At 41.9% G+C, this 27,990-nt stretch overlaps 1 protein-coding gene across 1 annotated transcript; it reads right to left on the reverse strand.

Annotated features, from left to right (window-relative positions):
* On the reverse strand, positions 1-27,990 carry RDH10 (retinol dehydrogenase 10). Its single transcript, XM_036065323.2, has 6 exons — positions 26,914-27,990; positions 25,057-25,292; positions 4,785-4,883; positions 3,407-3,552; positions 1,488-1,619; positions 1-1,384 (listed from the first exon to the last, which is right to left on the reverse strand). The coding sequence occupies exons 1-6, from the start codon at positions 27,200-27,202 to the stop codon at positions 1,261-1,263; spliced, it is 1,026 nt and encodes a 341-aa protein (XP_035921216.1). The 5' UTR covers positions 27,203-27,990; the 3' UTR covers positions 1-1,260.

Below are 27,990 nucleotides of genomic sequence, written 5' to 3' on the forward strand. Positions count from 1 at the left end.
TAAGTTAATTCTTTAAATTTAATCAGTCCTTTATAAAACTTCCCAATTAATTAGTAAAAGATGGCTTATTTTAATAGCCTTAAACATCGGTCGCTATTTAAACAAGACATTCTAAAAAAAAAAAAAAGCAATCACATAATAGTTTATAGTAATTTACAAGTGGATGGTATACATTTAGATACAGAGGTAGAAGTCCACTTTAACAACATTTCACTAATACACATTTACCAAATTCAAGGCACAAAATAGTTTGCTTTACAAAAAAATACTGTAAAAATGTCAATTGCTGTTCTACAATGTGAATAAAACTTTCAAAAGAATCTTTACAACCTTCCATACGTACTCCATAGAATATGATTTTTTCCCCCTCACTAATTATAGTTGGCACAAAAATGGGGACTTTTTTTTTTTAATGCAGAAGCTCCCATTTTTAGAAACTGTTCCTTTGCAGAGCTGCTATGTATTCTAGATAAAAGTCCATTCAAATAAATGAAGCACAGCAACTTCCTGAGGAAAGGGCACTTTCTGGATGCAGCAAAATTCACAGGTAGAAAATGTATGACCTTTGTGGATAACTAGGTCTCCAGAGGAATAGAGCCTTAAGGAAAGATTTCAGAGACAAAATTAAAAATTTGGCTAACACTTTAGTCCTTATGACTTTAAGAAAGAGACCTGATCCCTGTTAATGTAACAATCAAACATCATTTACTTCGAATTGATGGAGATTTCAAAATTCCTTTTTAAAAGAGCTGTACCCACAAACACCACGAACAGCCACACGGGCTTTGCAAAACTGAAACTTAGAAAACATGAGAAAATATAGCACTATCAGTCCTTGAAGTTGCAAGGGTGTCAATTGGCTAGAGTTTAATTACAAGAATTAATAAACTCTATGGAGATTAAAAAAAAAAACACCACACAGGTGAAACACACTGTCGTTATCATCTCTAGACTTTCTGCTCTTTAAGAAAAATAATGGTAGCCTGGAGATGTCACACAGTGCTTGTCTAAAAGATTTGACTCGTTTTAGGGTTCTGCCTCAAAGGACCCTGTTGGCAACAACGTAAGCTCACTTTTGCTGATCACATTTTCCAAGTATTCTAGTCGGTTAATTTGCACTTTATTTATTTTTTTAAAGTTGATTAAAAAAAAAAGTCAACATGGGTTTAGAATCCAGAGAATGTCAGTAATGCTGATGTGGATCAGACAAACACCTTGATCGTCTTCTGATAGAAATGATATTCCGTACAAAAAAGATCCTTAGATGCCATTTTTCGCTTCATTATTGTTTGTGGCTTGTTTTCTTTGAGCAATAAACGGGTACATACACTTGTCTGCTCCGAGGAACCGATACATGCACACAACTGCTTCAAAAGGGAGGATGCTGAAAAAAGAAAGGGGTCTGTTAGCGAGTGCACGCCGGCTCTCGGTAGGTTCTGGGGGTGGGCACGGGGAGACCTGACCCAGGAGGGAACCCACAGAGTTACCTCTTCATGAAAGTCACGATGTACATGAGGCGGGGGGTGCAGATCATGGGCTGGTCAGTGAGGATGGCCTTCATGGCCTGCTTCACACAGTAATCAGGCTTCAGAGGGGGCAGAAAAGGCTCAATTTCTTTCCTGAAAGTTAAATATTCAAAAAATGAAATTAAGAATAAACACAAAGTAGGGAAGACTGGAAATACACATCCAAACATTAACAGTGAGGTTATCTAAGTGTCAGGATCTTAGGTCCATTTTGTTTTCTGCATTGTATTTTTCTGTATTTTCCAAATTTTCCTACTATGAATATATTTTATTTGCATAGTCTAGAAAATGGGTTAAAAAAAAAAACAAAATTGGCCTGCTTTTCTGTAAGGTGAGACAATGTTTTTATTTTTTTTTAAGATTTTATTTATTTATTTGATAGACAGAGACACAGCGAGAGAGGGAACACAAGCAGGGGGAGTGGGAGAAGGAGAAGCAGGCTTCCCTCGGAGCAAGGAGCCCGATGCGGGGCTCGATCCCAGGACCCTGGGATCATGACCTGAGCTGAAGGCAGACGCTTAACGACTGAGCCACCCAGGTGCCCCGAGACAATGTTTTTAGAATGCCTTAAAATGTATTTCATATTATTTTTCTATTTTTTTCAGTAGAAAAAGAAGAGGGTGTCTGGCATAACAAACACTAAACCCAAACAGGATACCAAAGTTTTAGTGCTGAGTGTTGTTAGAATGATGGCGTGTAACACTGGCATAACTTTTCTGAGTCAAGTAAGTCAGCTATATACTTTCCTGGATGCCCCAAGAGGGAAAACCAAGGTATTTTCTCTCAGGGGTCTCTGAAATGAAGTGCATATAGACATCCTACCCTCAGCTGAATTCATTACATGACACGTTGAAATAACCTAATAGTATAATTTATTCCTTTCACTTTTCATTGTCCCACCACAGCTTTGGACACCTGTCATATGCTAAATAGGAAACAACTAAATAGGAAACAGGGCTCCTTAGACCCTAGGCAATTGGCTCTTAAGTATACAAGATGAAGAAACAAACCAACACACACACACGTGTGCGCGCGCTTGGGAAAAGCGGCAGAGCTCAAGTCCGTTCCCAGTCCAGACTTGGAGTCAGCCAGAGATTGGAATGACTACTCAAATGGAGCTCCACCTACTTCACAGTGTGGCCAGCTTCAGGATGTGTTAAGAACGGCCCTGACCAACGGGGAACTGGTTCGGTTATCTACCCTTGCCTTGCAAATTCATCCAAGCAAAGATCTCAAAGTAAGCATGTCTTTACAAGTATTCTTTTAATGATTCGTGGTTTTGTTTACTCTGCTAGTTCAAGTCAGACGTGACCTTACATTTATATTCCCATATGCCTCCTTTCAAAGTGTGTGGGTATTTTATTTCGTTTTTAGTAAATCTAAATAGTTCTTCTCATTCTGTTACAGTGAATCTACCTACATATACTCTCTGTGAAAAGAAAGCTCCCAAATCTGGAGGGCAATATTCAAAGGGCTTTTTAGAAGAAAGGCTTAATCTTTTGTGACAGTCACATTGTTTCATATCCAAATCAAAGTCACATTCATTTACCAACACTAATACTAAAGAAACAAAATAACTCCTAAGGAAGTAGCTTCTAAGGGAAACCCTGGATATTTATGTTTCCTCCTTGAAGGTACAAAGAGGCCAATTCCTGTCTGATGCTTCCAGATTGACTTCCTCACATTAGTATCAGCATGGTACCAGACCCTCACTCGTTAATCTTATTCACCTGAATTTTACAAACCTTGATCAATGAGGTTTGTAACAGGTTTAATTGTCAAATGATAAAGTGCAAGATCCAATTCTACGTATTCTCCCAATATGGAAAGATGGTTTCTAAAACAGCTTTTTATCAGTAATAAGACAGGTTCTCACTGACCTGATTCGGCAGCCTCGGAACATGCCCGTGTCTACAAGGTAAGGGCAAACCAACGTTGTTTTAATTCCATCCTTTTCAGCAGCCTTTAACTCATGGCTCAGGGATTCGTGAAAACCCACCACTCCAAATTTACTGGCACAATAATCCTGAGTTAGAGGCGGAGAGAACAGAAACACTAAGTATGTGCACAGATCTCCCACCAAACTGACCAAACCCAAGCTTCCCTGATCCTACTACTTTGGTTGCATGTTTGATACGGAAGGTTACAGGCGACTAAGCAAAGGAAAGGAAAGCATTTTCAAAGACAGGTATCTGATGTGGTTCAGTGCAGAAATAATACTTTCAAAGCAACAGCAGAAACAGACGAACACTTTTTGCCACATCGACCAAGTATCATATTACTCTGGGGAAGTTACCATAAAGGATTTTATAAAAGCTAACAAGCTGGAGCTAAAAATGGAGAGAGGTTCACTTTGAAGTGTCTGGAAAATTTACAAATGGTCTCTTGTTCAGTAAAGGAGAATGAAAATCCAGTTTGTTTCATTATCGCTAGGAGAGAAAGGCAAATCTAGCTTAGGTTATAAGTTATTATGATCTGATTTTCTCTTTAGGGTAAAGTAAAAATGGAAATGGTAAGTATACCTTGTAAACTTAAGCCAGACCTTAATCTAAGAACACATGGTATAGAAAGTTCTTATCCCTTACCCCACCTTAAATGTAGGAATGGAAATGTAGAACGTGGAAGCCATCTATTCTGTGTCCTTTTGCCTATCTGCATGGGGGTGAGGTTTTCAATTTTATGCTAGAAGCACCCAGAGGACAAACAACACAGAACGATACACATACACATGCTTTACTATTGGAATATGGTAAAGAATGGGGTTTGATTAAGCCCAGTTCTGCAAACTTAACAATGCAAGACACCTCACATCCACCATAACCATCTCCTCTGATGGACTGATACAAGATAGTTCACTTTTGGCAAGTTGACCCAAACAGGACGTCAACCTCTGGCCTCACGTATCTGTTTCCCGGGGTATTGCCACTGCCCTCCACGGTTTCATTCTTGACCCTGTGCCTCCCCGCCATCATCAAGCAAAACTGCTAAGGAAAGTGGGGCATACTGAGGACTAGCAGTCCTACTTTTCCTGCTGCTGAGGCTTTCTCAAACTAGGGTAAGTGATTTTATGGCAGAAGGTATTAGAGGTACGCTTCAGCAGCTGGCCCTGGGCTACTGCAGAACATTCCACACACAGCACACAGGTCGAGCAGAGTGCTCTCATGAATGTATGGGCAGCAGGCACTCTTCGGAGGACTTTGGTATACTCGACACAAGATAAACCGATTGAAGGAAGGAAATGCTTTATATCTCACAAACCTCAACTCCAGCAGTACTGAACAATCCCAAGGAACTTGCAACTGTCACAATATGACCATGATTAATCTCCAGCATGGTAGGAAGAAAAGCCTTTGTGGTCTGAAAGAAAAGTAAGAGTCAAGCTTTAGAACAGACACTGTGAATTTCATTTAAAAGCCAATCCTACCTAATGTTTTAGCGACATGATGAAATCAGTTTTACCCACATAATGGTACATTTTCCAATTTGTTTCAAGATCTTACACATTTACTAAAAGAGAAGATCCTTTGATTGTCTGGTTAGCATAACACCATATCATTGGTGTGGCAGGCCTATTAGAAGCCGTGACCAACAAGACCGTAACACAAGAGTTTTTGGGGACAATCGCCAGAGATGAAAAGAAAGCCATTAGTCGAAGGCTCTTTATCACCTTTCAAGTGATAGTTATCTGCTAATCTAAACTACTCCCAGGTCAGGGATCTTTTTATGCTCATGACACTTTAACACAGCTATCTCACGGTCTGTGAGGGGCCTCCAGCTTACCCACGAATAAGTGCCTTGTATTAATGTCTCCCTTATGGCTATGTCTAAACAGGAAGAGACCCCTGAATGAAGAGATCGTCCAGCATCATCTTCCAGCATCCAAAGCTTTACCGAAGTGTACTAACAGGAGGTAGAGTATTTCAGGATGTAAAAATGCAGGATAAAAGTACAGGATCATTATAATGAGAAATGTGTCCTATGCTAACGGACAGGAGCTTCCAGCATTCTGAATGACCACACTCCCCTGGGGGGCTTACAGGGCAGTGACTTTCCCACAGAAGCAGGTACCCGGCCACTCAGTGTAGCTGAGCACGTGGCAGTTCCAGGGCGACAGACCCTTATTTCTTATTCGCTAAACTCTTTCTTCCCCCTCTGGCTCTTTCACCTTCAAAACACAAGGCTGTATTTAAAAATTAAAAAAAAATTACTTCAAATTGCTTAAGATGATCTATTAACTACTCTACCAGGCTCCCAACAGTTTTATAACCTGCTTCTTAAAAGAAAGCAGCAAAGAGCAATCTGTCTACTGTTGAGTTATATCCCATTGCCAACACAGCTTCCCCATGATTTATGAAGTTAAAAAAACCCAAACAATACACAGTGGACTTAAAAGAAGACTTGCATGCCCTTCTCTGAGGATTTCCTGGCTAAGGGATCACTGAAGTTTTGCATAAATATCTAATTTGTTACAATAACTTTTGCATGTACAAGATCAAAAACAGTCACTCCATTTATTTTGAAATTTCTCCGCATTCCAATCCATGATGCACACAGTTGCCAGATGAATGTCTGTGAAGTGTCCCAAGGTCTTTCCCGGTCCGACTCCTGATCATCATGCAATCCCCCTCACCACCGACTCATACCCCATCTGTCTGGGCCTCCTCACTGTGGTTACCCAGGGCACACTTATTCTCACCTGTGAGGTTTTACCCATGAACTCTTCTCTTCTCTGACAATCTACTCCCAATGCCCTCATACGTAATTCAAAGTATAATATTAATCACATGTTTACAAAGCCTCTTGCGCTTTTCAATGTGCTTATGTTACAGGGGCTTCCAAATAATTCTCTACTGAAGGTGTTGAGCCTTTATGTAATTCTACACCACCCTGACTTTGTATTTCTTTAAGACGTGGTCAGTACCATTTGCAATTATACGTTTTGTGGTATTTTGATTTTAATTGTTTATATTTATTTGCCCAGCTGCCTCAGACTAAGCTGGAAGATATTGACTATTTTTTCAAAGATTATGGGAGGACTACTACCCTGTGATGGGCACTGTGGAGGAGAGAATGTGAATAACATTCCTTGTGAACTTCGGAGACCTGGCTTACTGCTGGAGTGTCTCTCTTCCAAGAGACATATGTTTCAGCTGGATTTTACTTCTTTGCAGAAGTGGGAATGGTTAGGGTAATTAGGATAGTAATTATTATTTTGGTGTGCTTGTTAGCCAAAAAAGGCAAGAACTGGTACTTTAGGTCATTATATGTTCAATTTTAAGCCCTACATCTTATATATGGCCATCATATCACAGAACTGCAATAAAGTAACATCATAAAGAAGGATATATATTCCAATTTAAATAAGAAAACATATCCTTAAGTAATCAAATCTATAAGTCCTCTTTTAAGTATCTGGTTAACTGTTCCCAGGTTAGCTAAAAAAAAGTATAAAATGTATTCTTGATGCGACTCAGAGATCATTTCTCAGTATTAAAAGTTTGCCTAGTCTTGAAAGACAGGGATAGATTTAGTACAAAGGATCCTACCGTTAAGTTCTTAAGTGGGGAGTCTCAATATTAAATCCCAAGAAATTACACACAATATAGAACACCAATAAGAACTTGCTTAATTACCTGGCGAGTCCGCATCCCTGATCCTGTTTTTTCACATCGCCAGTGACCACTCGCTCTAGCTGGTGGCTGGCCCTGGCTGGAAACACATGGGCACCGAGCAGGTTGGTGCTAATGACTTCCCCGGACTCGTGTGCGATGCTGTTGCCTGCAGGTGTTAAATGACTAATCCAGATCCCCAGCACCACATAAAGGTAGGTGATAGAAGATTAACAAGTTCTTAACTGTTTTTTAAGTTTAATTTGTTGCATGGTTCTGAAACTGATTAATGACCCCTCCCCTTTTCCTGAAATTAGTCTGTGGTATTAACTTACTCCTTCAACGATTATTTCTTGAACATCTATTACATGCAGGTACTGTTTTATGATCTGGCCAAGCAATGACGGCTAAAATGGGAGCTGATTCTGTGCTTGTCTCTAAGCAGAATTTACACTTATCAGCACTTAATTGTGTTAAATCAGTATATCAAGTATAATAGTTCTAGTTTATGCACAGGGTACTCTGGCTGCATATTCTAAAAAATGTGACTTGGGTCTGCTTTCTTCACTCCCTGCCCTCCCTCCAATTAGTTTGGAGGGACATTTAAGCTACTGGTTTTGTATTTAAAGGAAAAAAGAAAAAAAGAGAAGGGAAACAAAAGAATCCAAATATGGCTTAGTGACCAAAATCTTCTCCAGTTGTGGGTTGTAAACATTTTTCCGGGAAATATGCTTCACTTTGAGTAACTAAGTAAAGTGTGACACAGTTTTGTTTTAATATAAAGCTTTCTTTAGAGAGGGAGAGTTAAAAAAAAAAAAAAAGGGTAGGTGGCAGGGCAGTGTCTAGTTTAAAATATGTGATTTCTTTGCCTAATAAGGGACAAACACAGCTTTCTGTATAAATGAAATCCAATGTGTCACTGCATTTTCTACATCCTAAGACAAAGGCCTATATTCTTTGTTTAGGAAGTGCACCGATCATAGGTCTAATACTACAATTACAACAACCGCTACCCATGTTGAGCACAACAAGGTTCAGGAAACTAGGAGCTGAAAAAAGCCATCCAAGGCCAGGGTCAGCCTGGGAACCCAGACTCATTGTCTTCTAAGGCTGGGGTCAAACATTCAGCTCCTACTGTGTGCCAGGCAAGCCTGGGATAAGAGCATTCACATCAGGACCATTCGGGTTTCTTTTTAAACTTGGGTTTTCAGGGCTCACCCTGGAGCCGGATCCACGTGACTGAGCACGAAGGCTGTTAATCATTTCCTTTGCTGCCTGAATGCAGGCGAGCAATTACTGCTCGTGCCTTATTTCCACAACCCCAAGTCCTGCCTTATGTCTGGGGCACATTACCAAATAAACTTTGATCAACACTAATTCTATCCCTTACTTTACAGGAAAAATGCTATAAATGGGTGGCTAGAAAAGCATCACATTTTCAGGAATTTTCCCAAGAAACCTGACTAGTTTTCTTTTCTAATTACTCTTGCCCTCAACAGTCTGGTAGATGACATCTGAGATACAGCATATTCCGTCCCTGACACAGTTTGACAGCACAAAGAAATCTGGCACTTTGCAATGAATTATTAATGCGCACAAATATTGCAGCATGTACGAGATGGGGACCAGCAAAAGGTGAAGTGCCAGTTGCCATGACACCAGTCAGTTCAAGCTAAGGTTCATGATCTTTAACTTTGTCTCAAAGAGTCATTAAAAGAACATCAAGGGCAAATCTAAGAGCACACCCAAATGGCTTAAGTATAAATTCACGCGTGTGCCGCCATCAGTGAATCTGAGAGGGGCAACTCAGATCACTCACCGAACACCTGGACTGCCATGTTATCTTCGCTAGAAGGATGGATTACTTGGATCACAAGTGACCACCTAGTACAATGACCTCTAAAGTACAGAGTTAGTTGGCGCCAGAGGTGGCTGGCAAGGTCAGCTAGATGCTTAACCTAAGCCAGAGAACTGCACTCCATCGCTATGGCCTTTTGTTCAAATGTCTATGAAACAGGGGAGGCCTTGTAGTTCTTCATCAGGAAAAAATGGCTGACTCTTGATCTAGGGGGGTCTCAGAGTCAGCAACCCATATGCACTAATCGGTATGGTCAGTGGGAGAATTTAAAGCTGGAATGGACCTAGGGATCACTTTATCTGCAAAAAGAGAGCACTCATACTAATGAACTCTGGCTAAAAAGTGTGGAGATGGACCTTTGCACACCCATGAGTAATTTTATCACAAGACTCCCAATACCATAATCGGCCACCAGCTGACTGGGTTGCTATGTGACTAAAAAGAAAAAAAAGAAGGGGGGCGGGGGGAGGACATTGAAATGGACCCTGACATTCTTATGAAACATACTTAAGTCTAATGTCGCTATAGCTCCTCAGGGTTCCTCTTCAAAGCCCTGGGCACTTTGAAAGATAATGTAAAGGTCATATTTCTAATATGAACAAGAATTTCTTAAACAGAAGTGTGACTGGACATAGACATGACATGTCCTATCTCGAGAAATCTTTGAAAGTTAGGTTTACGCCAAATTAACTTCCAACAGTTCTAACCCTCTAGATCATTCTTGGTGCTCTTAATGACACACTGGGATGCAGGGCCTGCAGCTGCACTGTCAGGGCAAATTAGCCTAAAGTTAAACAAAAGAGAATGTGAAGAAATGTGGTATCCGGCAAAGTCTGGCTTTGAAATGTTTGAGACTGATGACATTTTAAAGGTGTAGCTAAAACACCCAGAATGTGTTCTCTGTATTTGTAAGCCATTCCAGGTTAATGGACACCAAGGAAAAAGCCAAGTTAATTTCTCGAAGAAGGAAAAGGCCGCATACCGTATTTTTGTGTGTTCATGTAACTGTCTTATGGTCAATTCCAGAAAAGGCATCTTTTAAAAAGAATCCTTTTAAAATGTTTAATTCTCATTTGAACACCCAAGAAACAGGAGACTTTTGTTTCTAAGGAGGGCCATAAATCATATTATGATGGGAAAAGGATTAACACCATCAGCACATGTATAATAGTTTTCTGATGTGTAAGGATTTTCAGAATCTCCAAATAAGAGCAGTATATAAACAATCTGAGGAAAAAGAAACCCAAAAACGACAATCAAGACTCCACTGAACAAAGAACATCTAACTGGACATCCTTATAGTACCCCTCCAAGTAGTTCAATACTTCTACTTGGTGTTTTGCTCCTTCTGCCTCTGTTGCTACCAGAGTAACTTATCTTTATCAGAATCACAAAGGAACGTACTGTTTATTTACAAGGCTAAAATGACATCTGGTGGCACTCTTCTCCGAACACTCAGTCACTGCTCCTGGAAAACTGTGATTCAGTAGTACACACTATTGAAGGCTCTGTGCAAATAGAGGGAATGGTGTTAAAAAGGCGAATAGGATAGGGGCGCCTGGGTGGTTCAGTCGTTAAGCATCTGCCTTCGGTTCAGGTCATGATCCCAGGGTCCTGGGATCGAGCCCCACATCGGGCTCCCTGCTCAGCGGGAAGCCTGCTTCTCCCTCCCCCACTCCCTGTGTTCCCTCTCTCGCTGTCTCTGTCAAATAAATAAATAAAATCTTAAAAAAAAAAAAAGACAAATAGGATAAATCATTAGCATGTTTAAAGATAGAAAAATGGTGACATACCCCCAAGCTAACCTGGGAAAGGAACATATGGCTAGATAAATACTCTTAATTCTGTAGATCTAAAGGCTATCTGCTTAGTAAACATACTGACCACCAAACTAAGAAATTTCACTTTGACCACAGAACGTGATAGTTGAAATTTTTCACTATAAAATTATCTTTAATTAGGAAGTAAAAACTAAATCTATACTTGCTAGCAATGTACTGACTTTAAATCTTTTAGTTGCATTTGACAGCACAAATTCTGAAATTCATGTAACTAAATGACAGCTTTTTTCCCCTCTTTCCTAGTTGGGTGTGTTTGTGGAGACAGAAAAGTCTCCCGACAAACTGTGCAACACAGCCCCAAGACAGTGAAGCCTGGAACTACTCTCTTAGACTTCACAAAATCTCCTATCAGATTGACACATACCGCTCTGTCTTTAGCCAAGAGGAGAGACTACAGAGTATGTCTTAACTATTGAATTCTTACCAATGTGACATCTACCATACTTTTATTATTTTGAGGCTACAGGGATTAGTGTAACACTTGAAGGCATCAGCAGTTAATGCTTAACACACATGCGCTGGTACACTCCTACAGTTCCCCTACAACCAAGAAGCTAATAAAAGAGCTAGGCTTTTCAAAGGAACACCTAGATGATGACTCCATTAGTTATTCAGCAAAAATAAATGCTTCATTAACTTGCCTTCCCACTGCTAATGCATGGGATGAATCTAGCCCAAGGCAGCCACTCAAACATCGACATTCCCTTGCATTTTAGGGTTTGCTATGCAGAAATACCAGAAAGGAGGTGACTGAAAACTCAATCTGTCTGGAAAGGACACTGGTCTTTGGAGTCCAAAAACCATATGGTCCCAGCTGCCAATCAACTACCCATCCTTGTTACTTGACCTCTTTGAATCTTGATTTTAACTCATTTGTGAGACAAAAAGAGGAGGTTCTCCAAGGTTTCTTTGTTCAAAGATGTTATGACGACTTATGTCCAATAATTCTTTCTTCGATTCCTACCACGCGTTGGAAATACAAGTTGTAACACTGAGGTGTACCTTGCATAAGACTCTCGTAAATGACTCAGCAAGGTATCAGGTCCATTAGTGCAGAGGCCAGCAGCTGGTGAGCAGTAAAAATCTGTTCATTAAACATTTATATGATGTCATGACTCTGCCTTTTAAAATAAAGTAACTTGAATTCATGCCTCTTACATATTAACGAAGTTACACATTCTCTGCAAAATAATCGTTTTTCTGTGTTTTAGAGTTCATGGAAGTTCAGGATGTTAAAAGGAACTGAATGCTGAACACAGTTTCTGAAGTGCTGTTTTCCTGGACCCTCCCCCTGGCTGAGTCCTAGATCATCAAAGGAGTGTTCCATGATCTCCTTCAAGCTCAGGCCCCTTTCCCTATTTAATAACGCTTTATAGAATAATGAAAATAACCCACAAAATTGCAGCCAAATAGTCTGCTAAACATGTTGTCATTAATGCCTTTGCTTTGCCCCAAACTCAAATCACATCCCAGAAACTGTAATAAAGACAGATCTTCCAAAGGGCAGAGGCTCCGGTTCTGCTCTAGTGACGAGTAACCACTTCCATGAGGCATAAACACTGCACACAAGCTCAGCCACTGCTCAGGCCATCTGAAGGGGCAGGACTCCTTTGTCCCTTCCGCCCCCATTCCAACAGCATGGCCCACAGTGTCCTCAAGATCACCTTCCATCATCCTTTGTATTTCGTATGTCTGAACAGTTTAAATTCTCCCTCACTTCCTAGTTTGCTTACTGTGGAGTCTTTAAAAAAATTAAGATTGCGGGGCGCCTGGGTGGCTCAGTCAGTTAAGCGTCTGCCTTCGGCTCAGATCATGATCCCAGGGTCCTGGGATCGAGTCCTGCATCAGGCTTCTTGCTCCGCGGGGAGCCTGCTTCTCCCTCTGCCTGCCGCTCCCCCTGTTTGTGCTCACTCTCTGTCTCTCTCTCTGTGACAAATAAATAAATAACATCTTTAAAAAAAAATAAAAATTAAAAAATTAAAATCTTTACCTAAATGAAAGGTAAAATAATCAAGAGGTCACTCCTGAAAACTTATTTGATTCTTAAGCTTGCACGGTAGCAACATAGAATTTACTCATTATATACGAGAGTCTGAGGGGTACCTATATTGTATTAGGCACTGTTAAAGAGAAAACTTTGTGAACCTCTGAAAGAACATGCACAGTAGCAAATCAAGTTCCATGCAGTCCAGTGATGATTTTTTTCTAAGCTTTGGTTCTCATAGCATAATGACATTTTTCTAGGTTCGGAAGGCATCCTGGGCTTTAAAAAAAAACCTCACAACTTAAAATTTGGGCTCAAAAGCCTATTAGTTTTAGTTTATATGTCCATACCTTCGAACTACCACTCCACTACTAAATTAAGAAATATCTTCAAGGACAGTAATTGCAGATCCAGCAACTGGTCTGGTATATTCTAGCTTCCTCATGGGAGAACAGTACTAAAGTGGAATAGAAGACAGCAGTAATCACTTGTCAATCACAATTCTGGCTAAACCACCTAAAACATTACTAAATTGTGAAAACTAAAAAGGAAGACTTCCCCTTAGGTATCGCAAGTGTATGAGACACCATGCCCTCTGTTATCCAATACTGGAAGCCAACGATATGCCAGGGGCCAGGAGTGGAGGAAGGGGGTATACACAACAGGCAAGGTGGTAACTTACTTCCTGGGTGGGAAGAATGTAGCTCTTCACTGCAGGGTCTTGACTTTGTTTCATGATGCTTATGGCTTTGGGAACTCCACCCTGGGCACAGCCGCCAAGGGGAACAGTGAGCAAGATAGCACCTGCACTCTTCCTTTTAGATACCAGACCGGAATCCAAAAAAAAAAAAAAAAAACCCAAAAAACCTAGACTAGGATTGGAACACAGAGTGTGTGGTCTGGCATTTTTCTTGTCTACGAGATTCCTAAAGGGCTGATTAGCTCAGGAAAGAAAAACAAAAAGGCAGCAGGAAGAAGAATATTGAGAAAGTGGAAAGGAAAATGCATATTCAAGACCAGTTCCTCTTCAAACTTTGATGTGCCAAAGAATCACCCGGGATCTGGAATCAACTACAGATTCTGATCCAGTAGGTCTGGGAGGGGGCCTGAGGGTCTGCTTTTCTAACGTGTAGCTTGCCTGGTGATGCTGTTGATGCCGCTGCCCTGGCCCACAGGGTGAGCACAAGGTTCTAGGGTGGGCTGGGGAATCTGTCTACTTTAAACCTTAAGTGGCCTCACGTCAATTTCTCCTAGAAACTCAGCAAAACTGCAAGATTTCACTACCCTCTAGCCTACCCGTGTTCTCTGAACCAGCATATTAGAGGTTGGGAAGCCCCACTCTCCACTCCCCACACCCTTTCCCCAACAATGTTTATAAGCTAAGGGCTGGTTCAAACCAACGTCAAGCTCACCCAGAATCTTCTATGGACAACTATGAGAGTTTATGGACAGATTCTCTGTATATTTGCATTGGATCCATTTTTAGCACTAGCAAGCCCCTCTGCTGTGGTTTGAATGCTTGTGTCTCCAAAATTCATGTTGAAATCTAATGCTCATTGTGATGGGTTAGAAGGTGGGGCCTTAGGGACCCCTCAGGAATGGGACCAGTGTCCTTCTAATAGAGGCCCCAGAGAGGCCTCTCACCCCTTCTGCCATGTGAGGTTTTGTGGTCTACCAACCAAGTGGGTCCTCACCAGACTTGGAATCTGCTGGCACCCTCATCTTCTTGGACTTCCAACCTCCAGAATAGTGAGACATACATTCCTGTTGTCTGTAACACAGCCAGTGTCCAGCATTCTGTTCTAGCAGTGCAGATGGACTAAATGGACTAAGACACCCCAGAGCCATTAGAACAACCTCACAGATGCAGATCGAGGAGGCTTCAATGTCCTCTCCCCACATCCACAGAGGCTTTGAAGGCTCAGCTTTCAAGACAGGGCTTTCAGCCTTAGCCTTTACCTGTTCCGTTTTTCTCATTTACTTTCTGAAGCTTTCATGCTTTGGTAAGCCTGCGAGGAAATCATGCGTAGGAAAAACTTAGCCCTTTACAAATCAGATGCTTGGGCCATTAAGTTTGGACGCCATCAACTGGGCAAAAGTGCATCATTTTGAAAATCCATAATTAGCATTTCCAAAGGAAAAATTTACGGAGTTATCTGGAATTCTAATCCCATAAGATTATTATGTAACAGAATAAAGGTTTTATATATTCTAGGAGATAAGCTTTAAAAAAAAAAAATAACAGCAAAAAACAAAAAACTAAAACCATCCTGTTACTGACATTTTGGTAACAAGTATTTATAGAACTTTGTGCAGCCAATCCTTGTTGAAGTGCTCTGTTTATTCGCTTTTTGTGTCCAGCTTGTCAGTGTTGACATGTGAACTAGGAAAAGCAAGGAAGCTAAGTGACCAAGGATATCCTAGTCTTCTCAATTAAGTAACCACCTCAGATGTGAACCATGGAAAATTACAGAAAAAGCATGGAAAAACACATGAATTGGCCTTTAGTAATAAAATTCTAATGTGGTATTGGCTCTTTAGTCTAGAATTTTACATTCTTGTCTAATTTATGGAACAAACTTTCTGGTGGTATTAAGCTAGGTGTTCATTAGTCATTGCTAAATGAACTATGCTAGTAAAAAAAAAAAAAAAAAAAAATCAACATTTGAAGGTGGATTCTTTCATTATACCAAAGGGCAAAAGCATAAGTGACTCATAAGAAAATCTACTAGGAGCTTTGAACATGTAACCCAGGTGAGTATTTGTAGAGATTCTAAACTACAGTCCTAGGATAAGGGACTGGGTCCTAGCTTCTTTCCCCAGGGGTGACCTTAGGCAATTCTTATAACCTCTCTCGTTTGTTTCCTCATCCATAAAAATGGGGATAATGGCTCTACTTAATTCAGAGTTGCTTTGAGGCTCAAATGAGAGAAGAGTGTTTATGAAAGGGTCTGTAAAATTTAAGTGCTATATAAAAGTACGGTAAATGCACTCCAGGCTCATTAAGCATATATTTATAGGCTCTTTTGGTTATAAGTGCTATCTATTTTTGGTTATATTGTTTCTTCAAGTTTCTGCAATTCCTGGTTCTTCTTTTGTATGGCTCCCAGGCCTCCCTGCCCTCCAGGCAGTGCCAGACTACGCTTCCGGCAGAAACCCACTACCTGACCACCAGAAGAAGCCTCAAAACCATAGTGCTGAGCAGCTGCTTCGGCTGCCCAACCCCTTTCATCCAGAATCCTAGCCGATGCTGGGAAACAACGCTTTCCAGTAACACCTCTTCTCTAATCCTTTCCTTTAGTCCTCTTTTACTAGGAGCAGGCAACAACAGTTTTAAAATATAAATTACAACGCTCGACAGAGAAGAATCCAGCAGACATAAAAATACTAAAAGTTAGCACAGAACTATTTTAAGGTAATTTATTATACCTGATGTTTCTTTTTCCCAAGAGACTGTAGAACTATCCCATTTTTAAAAATCCTTGAGAAATCAGTAGGGGGCAGTATGTTAAGTGCAATTTGCAGGTGGGAAAATTCAGGCTTTGAATTTTAAGTTTCACTTGTCCTCAAAATACCCATGTGCTTACATAAGTTACACCACAAATATTTTCCCACTTACACTGATTTGGGAAGTGTTATTTTGAGCCCCATTGTTTACAATAACACTAAGAAGCTGAACCTTGTTAATATTTAAAAATTCCAGTACTAAGCTATTTGAAAGAAAGGCAAGAAACTCATATTTTATGCAAGCAGCAAATGAGAAACACCACGGTTTCCCCAAACCAATAAACCAAAAAATCCCAAACCAAAACCAAAACCAAAAAAACCACACACAACAACAAAAATACAACCTTTACAATGTTAACACAGTTGCCATCTTTTCACACATAACTTTGTGTGATCTTTGAGAGTTTCACAGACCAAGTAATGTTTTGTTTCCAAATGTGAATTCATTGTAAGTGGCTTGTCAGTTGCGCTAATTTGACAGCACTCAAGGTTGCGGCAGTAATTGCCCTCACTTGTTAAATATTCTAGCAGCATTTGCTGCAGTGTTGAAAGTTTTATGATCATTATGAGAGGATATTCAATTTTTCCCCGTGGTTCACTTAATTTTAGTTTCAGAGCATTTAGGAAAATGGTCCCTGACAGGTGTGAACTTGAGTTTTAAGAGAATTGACAAATAAAGTAAAAAGAAAAAGGAATTCAAGAATGGGCCATGCTGGGTAAAATCAAGTAAACGATGTTAGCATTGCTCGTGTTGAAAGGCATACCCTCCGGTGCTGGGATGGCGTAAGCCTGCAAACCCAGGCGGACGGGGACGACTGGCTGGCCAAAAGTGTCAGGGTGATCGTGATTAAATCCCAAGGCCATGCTCTGACAACCTTTGCTCTGCACAATGGTATCTTAACAGTGTTAGGTCACAACACAGGGAAGTTCCCTAAGGCTGCCCTACCACAAGGACTGGCTGTATGCTCTACCTGTCCACTCAGTATTTTCAAAGAAAGAATTACAAGATTCCATTCTCTGGGTTATTTTCCCATTATGTTTACAAGAGGTCGCAGCCTAAAAGGAATTTTTTAGGTCAGTTAATAGAAACTATAAGAAAGGGTTAGTTCTGTGAATAGCTAACTCCTATAGTAAATTCTGAGATAAAAAAATCACTAATTAAACCAAGAGAGATTAACACATTTTAATCGGATCCCCAGAGTTCCAGGCTCAAAACATTGGATTTAACTCATTCAGTTGATACAGGGAGTAGTTCCCTATTTCTTAAGGACTATCAGAGTTTGTCATACTCCAAAGATTAGCTACAAAAGGCCCTTTATCTTGGGAAAATTACTGCTTGTGAGTGCAGGAGGAAATAAGATACAAATCCACCCTGCCAGGACACCCCCTAGTGGAAATTCAGCATAGTACAATTTGGGGTTCCAAAAACATCCTGGGTATTTAGGACTTAAACAGTGGCTCAAACTGGCTTTTTCCAGTCTGTTGGCTATTAACTGCACCGTAGTAACGAGGCTTTTATTCACTGAGCATTCTAAAACAAGCAAACAAACATGTCATCTACACATCTATCCATATAGGCCAGTATCTGGATTAAATGGAGGCAAACTGGCTATTTATCATAAAGGAATGAGGCTTAATTTTAGTTTCTGAAACAGAACAGAAAGTTTAGATGAGTCTGCTATTAATATTCCTTAACTGAAGGAACTTAAAAAAAAGGGGTTTCCTACTTTATTTTTTTATTTAAATTTTAGCTAGTGAACATACAAGGCATTTCCTACTTCAAAAAATTATTCTAAGTCCCCAATGAGGTTATTAAACTTCTTGAAAATAATTTTATTCAAGTTAACTAAAGTCAATTCACTAGAATTTGCCAAAGATCTTAAAAATCTGAAAAATGGTTAGGGTAAAAACAAATTTAAGGGCAGAGAATAAATCGGGAGAATGTGAACAGTTCAGTATTTGGCCATGGGGCTTGTAGCTCTTCTCTAGGCCCCTGTCACCCAATCCTGCAATAAATGGCTGAGGACCCCACCTGGGGAACACTCCTCCATTCAGCCTTTCTGAAAAAGGTATTCAATCAGTGTTAGCACAGGTTAAAGAATGCTTTCACTTTGACGTGTCCTATAGATTAATTTCTACTACGTTATCTACAGATAATGGATAAAGTCCTAGATGTAGAAATAACAAGGGAGAAAAGAACAAACACCAACTTCGCTTCTAGGAATCGAGATAAATAGCACATAATCAAACAAGAGTGGGCCATTCCCTGAACTGGGACTTTTAAACTTTTAAACTACTCTACAAGGACCGCCCCTTTAATCCATAAAGATACTATTAAGTCAACATGAAAGTATTTTGAATATTTTCTCCCCCTCCCAGAAGTAGTGATACATGTTTAAACTATTCAACTTCTTTTGTCTCCCAGTAAGACAGGTCTCAGGTGGCAGAACAGCCGAGTGCACAGGGCTCCATCAGAGCACAGTGAGGTGTCCAGCCCACCGGGAGTTTAGGGTTGACCAGGAGATATAATAGGCGATGAATTTGGAAGGCAGGTGGAAATCAGCTTTAGAAGATCTAAGCTGCCATGCTAATGAGCTTGGACTTCATGCTGTGAACAATATGGCTACCCAAAGGTTTGGAGTAGGTTCTTAGCATAATCCTTAAGCACGCATGTAATAAATTCGAGTCTGCTTAGATAACCATAGGTTGAAGAGCAAAAGCTGGGAACGGGGAAAGAAGTTCAGAGAACTTTCTTTCCAAAGTCCAGGCAAGAGGTGATGGAAGCACAGGGGAGGACACAGGACTGGGAAGGAGGGGATCAAGTACATGGTAGCAACACAACAGTCAGGACCCATGGATGTGGGTAGGATGGAGAATTAAAGATACTGCTGATGTTCCCAAGCCTGGTCCTGGCCATACCAGGGGATTCAAGAAGGGGCAAAAAGTTTTGAAACTTGTTGATTTTAGGGAATGAGTGAAACAGCCAAGACAGTTGTGTGAACTTGGGAACTGTCTCAGAAATCAGACGAAGCCACTGAAATCAACAAATTACCCCGCTAGGGGTACACAGTGAGAAGAGGTTTGAGCATGTAGTACTAGTCATTCCATCTCAGAAGCAGGGAGGCCGAGAGGACCGGGAAGACAGAAGAGAAGCAGGAGAAAGTGGGCTTATCATGGAAACTAAAGGTTGGAGTTTCAGAGATGGTTAACAGGATCACATTCTGTAGCAAGATCAAGCTGCACGCTGGGTTTGGCAGTGAGGGGGGCACTGCTATTTCTTCATATGATCTTGGTTACTTAGCAATATTTTCTAAACAACTGAGATAACCGGACACAGGTTCGAACACACATCAAAGACGTTGCAAAGATTTTTATAGGATGGTGCCCTGCTCATACCAGTTACATAAAGTGACATTTTATCATGTCATAGATGTTGATTTCTAGTAGCAATAGAAGCAATTTGGGCCTACCATGTAACATACCAAATATAGAAACTCGATGTTTAAGGGGCAGGTGATCTTATTTTGTGTTAGGAAACAAGGCTATGAAAAGACCCTGTCAGGGATACAGTCCCAAGTATCCGAGTAGTTGCTACCTGAGAGGTGTTTTTAAATGGTACCACAAGAATTAATAAGATAAAGTATGCTTACTCCATGTCAATTTACAGTTCAGTTCAAGACCTAGAAAGTCTTCCTGAAGCTTGATTTTTATGCATATAATATTTATTTAACAACAGAAGCCAGTTCTAGTATAGACTTAAAAACTGGCCGTGAATTCCAACTTTTTAGTAGCTATCCTAAGATAGGAAAATAATATTTCATAAAGTATATGGTATAACAATTCTTAATATTATGGTTTGAAGGAGGAAGTACTGGCCAAGTAGTTTTATATGAATACTTAATGATTTTTTTTTTTTTAAGATTCTAAATCTAAGAGGCCTCGAACAAAACTAGGTTTCTCTAACCAGAGAACAATACAGCATTTGAGATTAAAACCCAGTAAATCACACAGGAACTTAAACATTAATGATTAGGGACCATTCATGAGATCTTAGGTACCACAGCACTAATGTCTTTAAGTGCTACATTACTCAGATCTAGCTGGTGGGCTTTTACTTTTCCTGGATGGATTTTAACTAAATAGACTTTAGACATTTGGATATAGATAAATGCCTAATTCAGTAATTAGTATTTTAAAACTGTGAAACCTTTTAAGTTAAGTGGTCTATTAATTAACTACCAATTATCTTGTCTGACTACCATATCAATAGAAGTAAATTACCGACTAGCTATTTGACAGATTTAGCCCTTTACCATGCAAAATTTCTTCAGAACATAAAAGGCCTGGAGTTAAATGCTTTGGCTTCCCCCCTTTGGTTAATCAGGGATCAATTTGCTGCTCACGTATAAAGGCCAAATGCAGCTCTTTGGTCAAAAAGGATCTACAGATAAAGTCTGTCTTGTAAAAATAGCAAGCTAAGATTCTTAAAAAATAACAAGCAAAGCAATATTAATGTTTTGGGGAAAATACAGGCTTGCAATTCCTGTATGGAGGCCAACTTGCCACATTTCAAAGGAGACGAGCAAGAAGGTATTTTCAAGCTTTTGTATCGCACAGAGCCACAGAGAGCGCCTAAGTGAATGGTTGCTATGATTATGCCAACATTAAAGTGCATTGTGTTGCATACATTCTTCTTGGTCTTGTGCTAACCCTGACGTGAATGTTGCACAACAGATTATACTAACTGGAGCCTACCCCAAACCTATCACTTCTTTTTTTTTTTTTTTTTTTTTTTTTAAGATTTTATTTATTTATTAGAGAGAGAATGAGAGAGAGAAAGCACATGAGAGGGGGGAGGGTCAGAGGGAGAAGCAGACTCCCTGCCGAGCAGGGAGTCCGATGCGGGACTCGATCCAGGGACTCCAGGATCATGACCTGAGCCGAAGGCAGTCGCTTAACCAACTGAGCCACCCAGGCGCCCCCCAAACCTATCACTTCTTGACTGGTGACCAAGACAGGCTCCTAGGAGAGCTGCTAGTGATAGAAGAATCCTGGAAGGTGGAAGCATCACAGCAGACCGGAGGGCTGTTTGGAATAATGCTGAGCACAGCCAAAACTTTCAATGTGCAGGGAAAGAAATCGTATGAGGTTAAGAATCAAGGAGGGAATTGCAGTGGGAATCCTCTCCTTGAGGCCCAGCCATTGGGACGTATGAATGGTTGCCATACATTCGATTTGAGCTTGATTCCAACTGGGTTATCAACACTGGCCTTCTCAAAGTCACTAGCCTCGCATCAATGAGCAGAGTTAATACGCTACAGTAAATGTGAGCACGCGGGTGGGGCAGGGAGAATGGAAAAGTTGTGTAGCAAAACAAAAGGAGATACAAACCATTATGAATGTGAGCCAGCCCCAATTTGAGATCTCCTCAGTCTTGCACAGCGTTGAGTTAGTCCACCATAAGGCTTACCTTTTGAAATTTCAGAAGACAGGCTTCTGTGAGCATCCTGAGTAGGTGATCTTCTGAATCTTTAAGCAGAAGTCTAGCCTATTGAACACTCGTTTATTGACTGTTCATTGAGTCTTAGGAGTGGAGTTCTATTCCAAGCAGGGGAAAACAAATAGAAAGAATAGAACAAACTGCCTTCAGACAGCTTGCCATCTATTTTGGAATTTCAGGGCACAACGCATAAAAAAAATTATACCAAAGAGCACATACTATGCCACAGAGGGTGAGAATGGACAGATGCTGCAAGAGATTAATGGCAAGAAGAGAGAAAGCTTTAGACAAGCCATTTAACTGCAGCTTCATCAGAAAACAAGGGATGCGACAAAATTAACTCTACGGATCCTTGCAGCTCTAATATGCAAAAATGCCAGACAAGGGCTGGAGTGGGGAGGGAAGACTATATTAGGAAATGTGCTAGGCCTTAAAAGGTACAGGAGTGGAGGAAGAGGGTCTTGAAGGCAAAGGCAGTAGTAGAAGGGTTTGGAAGTAGGAGCGCCCTCAGCTTTTCAGTGGAAGTCCACACGGTTTTCTATGTCATTGCACAGGACTTTAACGCTGAGTCAGGATCAACATACCATTCAGTATTTTATGAAAACAGACAGCAACTGCTACTTACAAGTCTGGCTCAAGACTACCCATTCAAATGACTAAACGACTCTTTGCTCAGCTGATCTACTTTTTAAATAAAATGTATGGGGCAACTTCTTCTTCCCACCCAGATACAGTAAAAAGACACACTGGTTATTTTCTTTGGAAGGAAAACAGCACATGCTAATATATCTTTAGACAGTTGTCACAGACATTTTTGCCTAAGAGGACTACTGGAAGGGAAGCTGAATTCAGGTAGCTCTTACATCATTTAACACCACCACCCCCCACCCAACCACCAAATCGCTGTAAAAATTATAGTAAGTCTTCTTCTAAATTTTAGTTGCTAGAACTCAATTTCTTAAAGGGTTTGTCAGGCTCGGCAAGAAGTCAGAAATTCCAACTCTAAAATGAATTTTCTGACTCAATATTGAAAATAAATTCTTCAGTTTAGATGCTTAGGGGAAAAACAGCTGGAGAATTCAGGAGCCTCCCATATTTTAATATGAAGTGACGTCATTACTGTCAAGGCTTCCAAGAACTCCCTAAATTGTGTAGTTAAGCAACATCTTAAAGCAAAGTAAGGACTCTGGGAAGGTGGTATGTTCCTGCTTAGTATATAGATTCAATTCCACAATAATTTTTCTATTGGAGATTTGATTCAATTTTCTCCTTAGGTTAGAAAGTAGTCTAATGTTAAGATACGGTTTATCAATTGATGTGCATTTTCAAAGCCAAAGCTATGGATTTTCTGTGCTTAACACACTCTCAATTAGCTCTCATTTTATAGAATGTCTAGAGGCTGCTTTCCTCTTAAAAGTCTTTAACTGCAGATGATTGTATGGGGTTTCTTTAAAAGTGTGGTTACATTTGAAATTTTATAATTCAGCAAAATAATCATGCAGAGAAAGTAGACAAGATGGCTAAACTTTAGAGCATCGTTTATAGTTCAGAAACCGAGGGTCATCTCAATCAAAGGTTATTGGAAAAAAACAGTCCTGGTGTTGGTGGTCCACAACTAGCCTGCCAATGGCTGTATATCTATTTAAAGATGACAGGTTGACTAAAATCAACTGGAGTTTCTAAGGCAGCTTCATCCTTACCATTCCACTATGAAAACTCCAAGTCCACCTGCAATTCACATATGTCTTATTTCAAATGGTGATTGTTTTACTCAGAATTAAAAATACATAAGATTCTTGATAAACCATATTGCCAAGTTTATTCATTTGTACCGGCCTTTACTCACCTGATCCACCCCCTTGCCACTTGCTCTTATGGACCCCATGGCAGCAAGGACTTCTATTCAGTTCCCCACCCCACTGCACACAACACACACACACACACACACACACTCACACTTTCTCTCTCTCTCTCACACACCTATGCACACGCCCACATGCACAAGCATACTTAAATGCCCCCAAACTGTATTTGGTAATCACCTTACTCATTTAAAACATCCATATGAGTTAGCTCATATCACTTGTGTGTTCATTTCTAGAGGTTTGGAAATGAATTAAACAAAGCTCATGTTTTAAAATAAAACATTAAAGTAAGCTTCTTTCAGGATCAGAGAAATGGTTTGATGTTCAAGGAACATTTGAGTAAGTACTTCTAAAGCCAGATTAAGTTTTTAAGCAGTTGCTAAAAAATTAATGAGGTTTAATGTGACCTATTTAGAAGAAACAGTTCTTTGTTGTGTTCCATTAGAAGGCTAATCCGCCTATGGAAAATACAAAAACAAAAATCCTATCTCCTTACCCTTTCTTTATTGGCTCTTACCTATCTACAAAAGTAAAGGGGAATTACTGTGGAGGAAGAAGAGGATAAAGAAGGTCAACAGGGTACAGTTATAGGGGAGAACTTCACACCTACCATTATTGAAGTTTAGCTGAAAAACTGGGATCCGTTTGGTCCCCAGAGCAAGAAGGCCCTCCTTCCCTCTCATCCTTAGATGTTGTAGTAGCTCTGATGGTTAGAAGCTGATGTGGTTTAAGTCCCTGGTTCCCCAAGTCTCACAGTCCTCCTGCCCCTTATATAGTGACTCTGTGGTCCTATCAGGGTGACCTCTGTTCTCCTAAGAGAGGCATCTTGTAAGCTGAGAAAATTCTGAGATGTACTCCATCAGGACAATGCCACAGACCCTGTGGATGGTCAATGGATGTTAAGTGACTGCCAGGGTGGCCTGACCACTCCCAATGGACCACAAATGCTGATCTCAGAATCTCTGGCACTTTCTAAAATGTGGCTGAGCAGTAATTTGGAAGCCTAAACTCTGACTTCAGGAATTCATAAGAACAACCAATGTTTTACAAACTCAACAGAAAGTAAAATAAACAAACCCAGGGTTTTATGCTCCCTCTTGTTATTTTTATGGCAATCTTTCAAAACTAGTTCAAAATGTTCAGTCCTTTACCCTCTTCAGAAAGACTGCATGGGACAGGGTAGAAAATAATTATTTGATAGTAACTGGCAATACAGTGTAATTTACCACGAGGAAATAACAAATTAGAAGGAAGCTTTGTGGTGAAACAGTACAGGTGTCTTTCAGGCTGGTACTGAAGTCTGGCTCCTTCCCAACCTTCTCATTGAGGAGGGCCTAGTAATAAAAACAAGGATGTTTATATTTACCCAGAAGTGTGCGTGGCAATTGACCATCATGGTTCTCTCAATGAGCTCATCGGGACATTCCAGAAGGTGATGCCCAGAGACCACGCCGGCATTATTGACCAGGACTGAGACCTCGCCGACCTCCTTGCGGACCCTTTCCGCCGTTAGGTAGACATTTTCCCTCTTTCCCACATCACAGGTGTAGGTAAAAACCTGCAAGTTACAGTGGGGCAGAATTTCTTCCTCACCATTCCCAGCTGTCCTCAGAAGTCCAGATGAAGGGGAAAAAAATGGAACAGAGAAGGGGGTGGGGGGTGCAAAATGTGAGTCACATGGCAATCAGTAGGACAAAGATCACACAAAACAAAAATACTACAGTGAGCTTCAAATTTCTAACACCCTGAGGCTTGCCAATGACTGAACTTACAGCTGCCTTCCTCCCCCAAAAGTCTTTGGGAATTACAGCAATTTACTGGATAACTTTGCTTAGGGGAAAATCATGTAATTGTGACAAGCCCCATACAAGTCAGACCTCATGGGATCAGCTTCCTGGAGCTAAAGACACCTGGAAAGAACTGATCTCAGCCCAGAGAGTAACACCCTCCCCCCCCCAACACAAACACTACACACTCCTCTCTTTTTTGAGGAATAGTGGCCAGAACCGGCTTTCACTCTTTTAGTACCAGCACCCTCAAAATGGAAACTCTCCTTAAGGCTCACAAATCAAAACTGTAGTTAACAATCTGAAGTCATCCAAAGCCAAGAAATGTACCTAAAGTTTCTCATGAAAGAATGGAGATCACTGGTTTGTTCTAACTGGAATAGCTGAGCTCTCCTAAGAAGCACCTCACATAAATCAAACTTAAAGGTAAATATGCAATTTTACCACATAAGATCTCAATTTAAAAACCAAAATTCTCTTTCCTGGTTTTTGAATACCTTTCTCTCTTAGGTTTTGGAAGGGAGCACAAAAATCTGTATTTGCTACCCCTCCATACCACTGTTGAAAATGTAACATTTTTGACCTTTGATTTTCTGACCTAAAAGGCAGGTGCCAATAGTTTTGGTGAAAAATGATCGATATAGGGCAGGGGTGGTGTCCCAAGTTAATCTTCTCGGTATAGTTCATATGTTTTCTCTGGAAATGAAAAATTTTATCAAAGAGTAAGAGCCATTATCAAATTTCTTAGACCAATATTTATGGCTGGTTATGGTCTCCGCTTCGGCTTAAAAAAAAAAATCTCAGATTCAGATTATTTAATAAATACACAGCGAGGCAGATTTCCTGAGGTTATCAAAAACATGAAATAAATTTACAATGAGGCTTAAATCTTCCAAGCGCTTTGAAAGAGGTAGGACATCTTTCAATCAGGCTGAGTATATAACTAAAGCACTTACTTGTCTCTGGTGAAACAATGTTAATTATTTTCTTGTGGCTAAAGTTATAGTGAAATCATCAATGCTGCCCGAGCCTCAGCGGTTCAGACCACAGTAACATAGATACAGGCATCAGTCGAGTGTGAGAACAACTTCCCAGACACTTTAGTCCCCCACCGCAAACGGGAGTGAGGCATTTCTTTAGGACTCAAACCTGTGCTAGCAAGTTCCCTCTGCCTTCCCTATCCTCAAAGGGTTTAGGAAACCCGACATTCGTCCCCAGAGAGACAGGACCTCCGTAAAGACGGTTCACCACACCTTCCCCTGTTCTAAAACAGAGGTGACCGTGTTCCTTTCTCACGGGGCAAATTCCACTCGCAGGAGACGAGGGGGTGGTTCTCTTCCTCGAGAGCGAGGCTGACCCGGGCAGTGGGGTTTCGGGCCCTCCCGGGGTCGGCTCGGGGGTGGGGAGAGGCTTGATCCGGCGCAGGTCCGAGTTACCTTGCAGCGCCGCGGCGTCGGCCGCCTCCAGGTCGCGGTAGATGTGGCGCACCATGCCCGCGGTCTCCTCGTTGCTCTGAGTGTTGATGTCCCAGAGCACCAGCAGCGCCCGGCGCCGGGCGAACTCGAGCGCGAAGAGGCGGCCCAGGCCGCTGCCGGCGCCCGTGATGAGGCACACCTGGCCCGCCACGCTCTTCTCCTTGGGCCGCACCAGCCAGCGCGCCGCGGCCAGCACGAACGCCCAGAGCACTTTGAAAGTGACCACGAAGAACTCGACCACGATGTTCATCGCGACGCCCGGAACCCCGCACGAGTCTAGCGTCCGCGTCCGCGCCCACCCCGCTCAGGGCAGCCCGGCTCCCGGCCCCCCGGGCGTCTGTCAGAGCCGCCGAGACCAGAGGGCTGCGCCCCGCGCCCTCCCTCGAGGTGCCCTCCGGGCTGGAGTGCGCTGCGCCGCTCCCTGCTTGCGCGGGGCCACTCCCGCCCGGGCTCGGCGCGGTGGCCCCGGGCTGTGCCCGCCGCGGCAGCCGCCCGGCTCGGCGCCTCCTGCCGGCGGCCGCCCGCCCGTCCCGCAGCGCCCGCCCGGCCGGTCGGTCGGTCGGTCCCGCTGCAGCGGCGGTGACAGCCGCGAGTTAGGCGGCGCGCGCTGCCCTCATGGCCAAGCCGCCGCCGCCCGAGCGTCCCCGGAGCCGGCGCTGCGGCTCCCTCTCACCCCGGGGGAGGGCGCGCAGCGGAGACCGCACGGGCCCGCCGGCCGCCGCGGGAGTTGTCAACTTGACCCAAGTTGCGAAAGGGTGGGAGAGTGGGGTGCGGGGCAGCGGGAGCGCCAGGAAGGGGCGACTCCTCGCTCGGTGCAGTCGAGCGCTGCCCAACGGCTTGCAGCTGCCCCCGCGGTCTCGTGTCCCCTGCCCTGCACTCCCCACGGCTGTCACTTGGGCACTGGGCTCCGCAGCGCAGCCCCGCTTGCAAGTCGGAGCGCTCCCGGCCGCCTCTGAGCGGGCTCCACGCTCCGCGCTATATAACCCTCGACCGGGAAGAGCCGGCGGCGGCATCGGCCCTCCCTCCGCTCGGCCCTCC

This window comes from Halichoerus grypus, chromosome 5 (genome assembly GCF_964656455.1).
Source record: "Halichoerus grypus chromosome 5, mHalGry1.hap1.1, whole genome shotgun sequence".
Lineage (NCBI taxonomy): Eukaryota > Metazoa > Chordata > Mammalia > Carnivora > Phocidae > Halichoerus > Halichoerus grypus.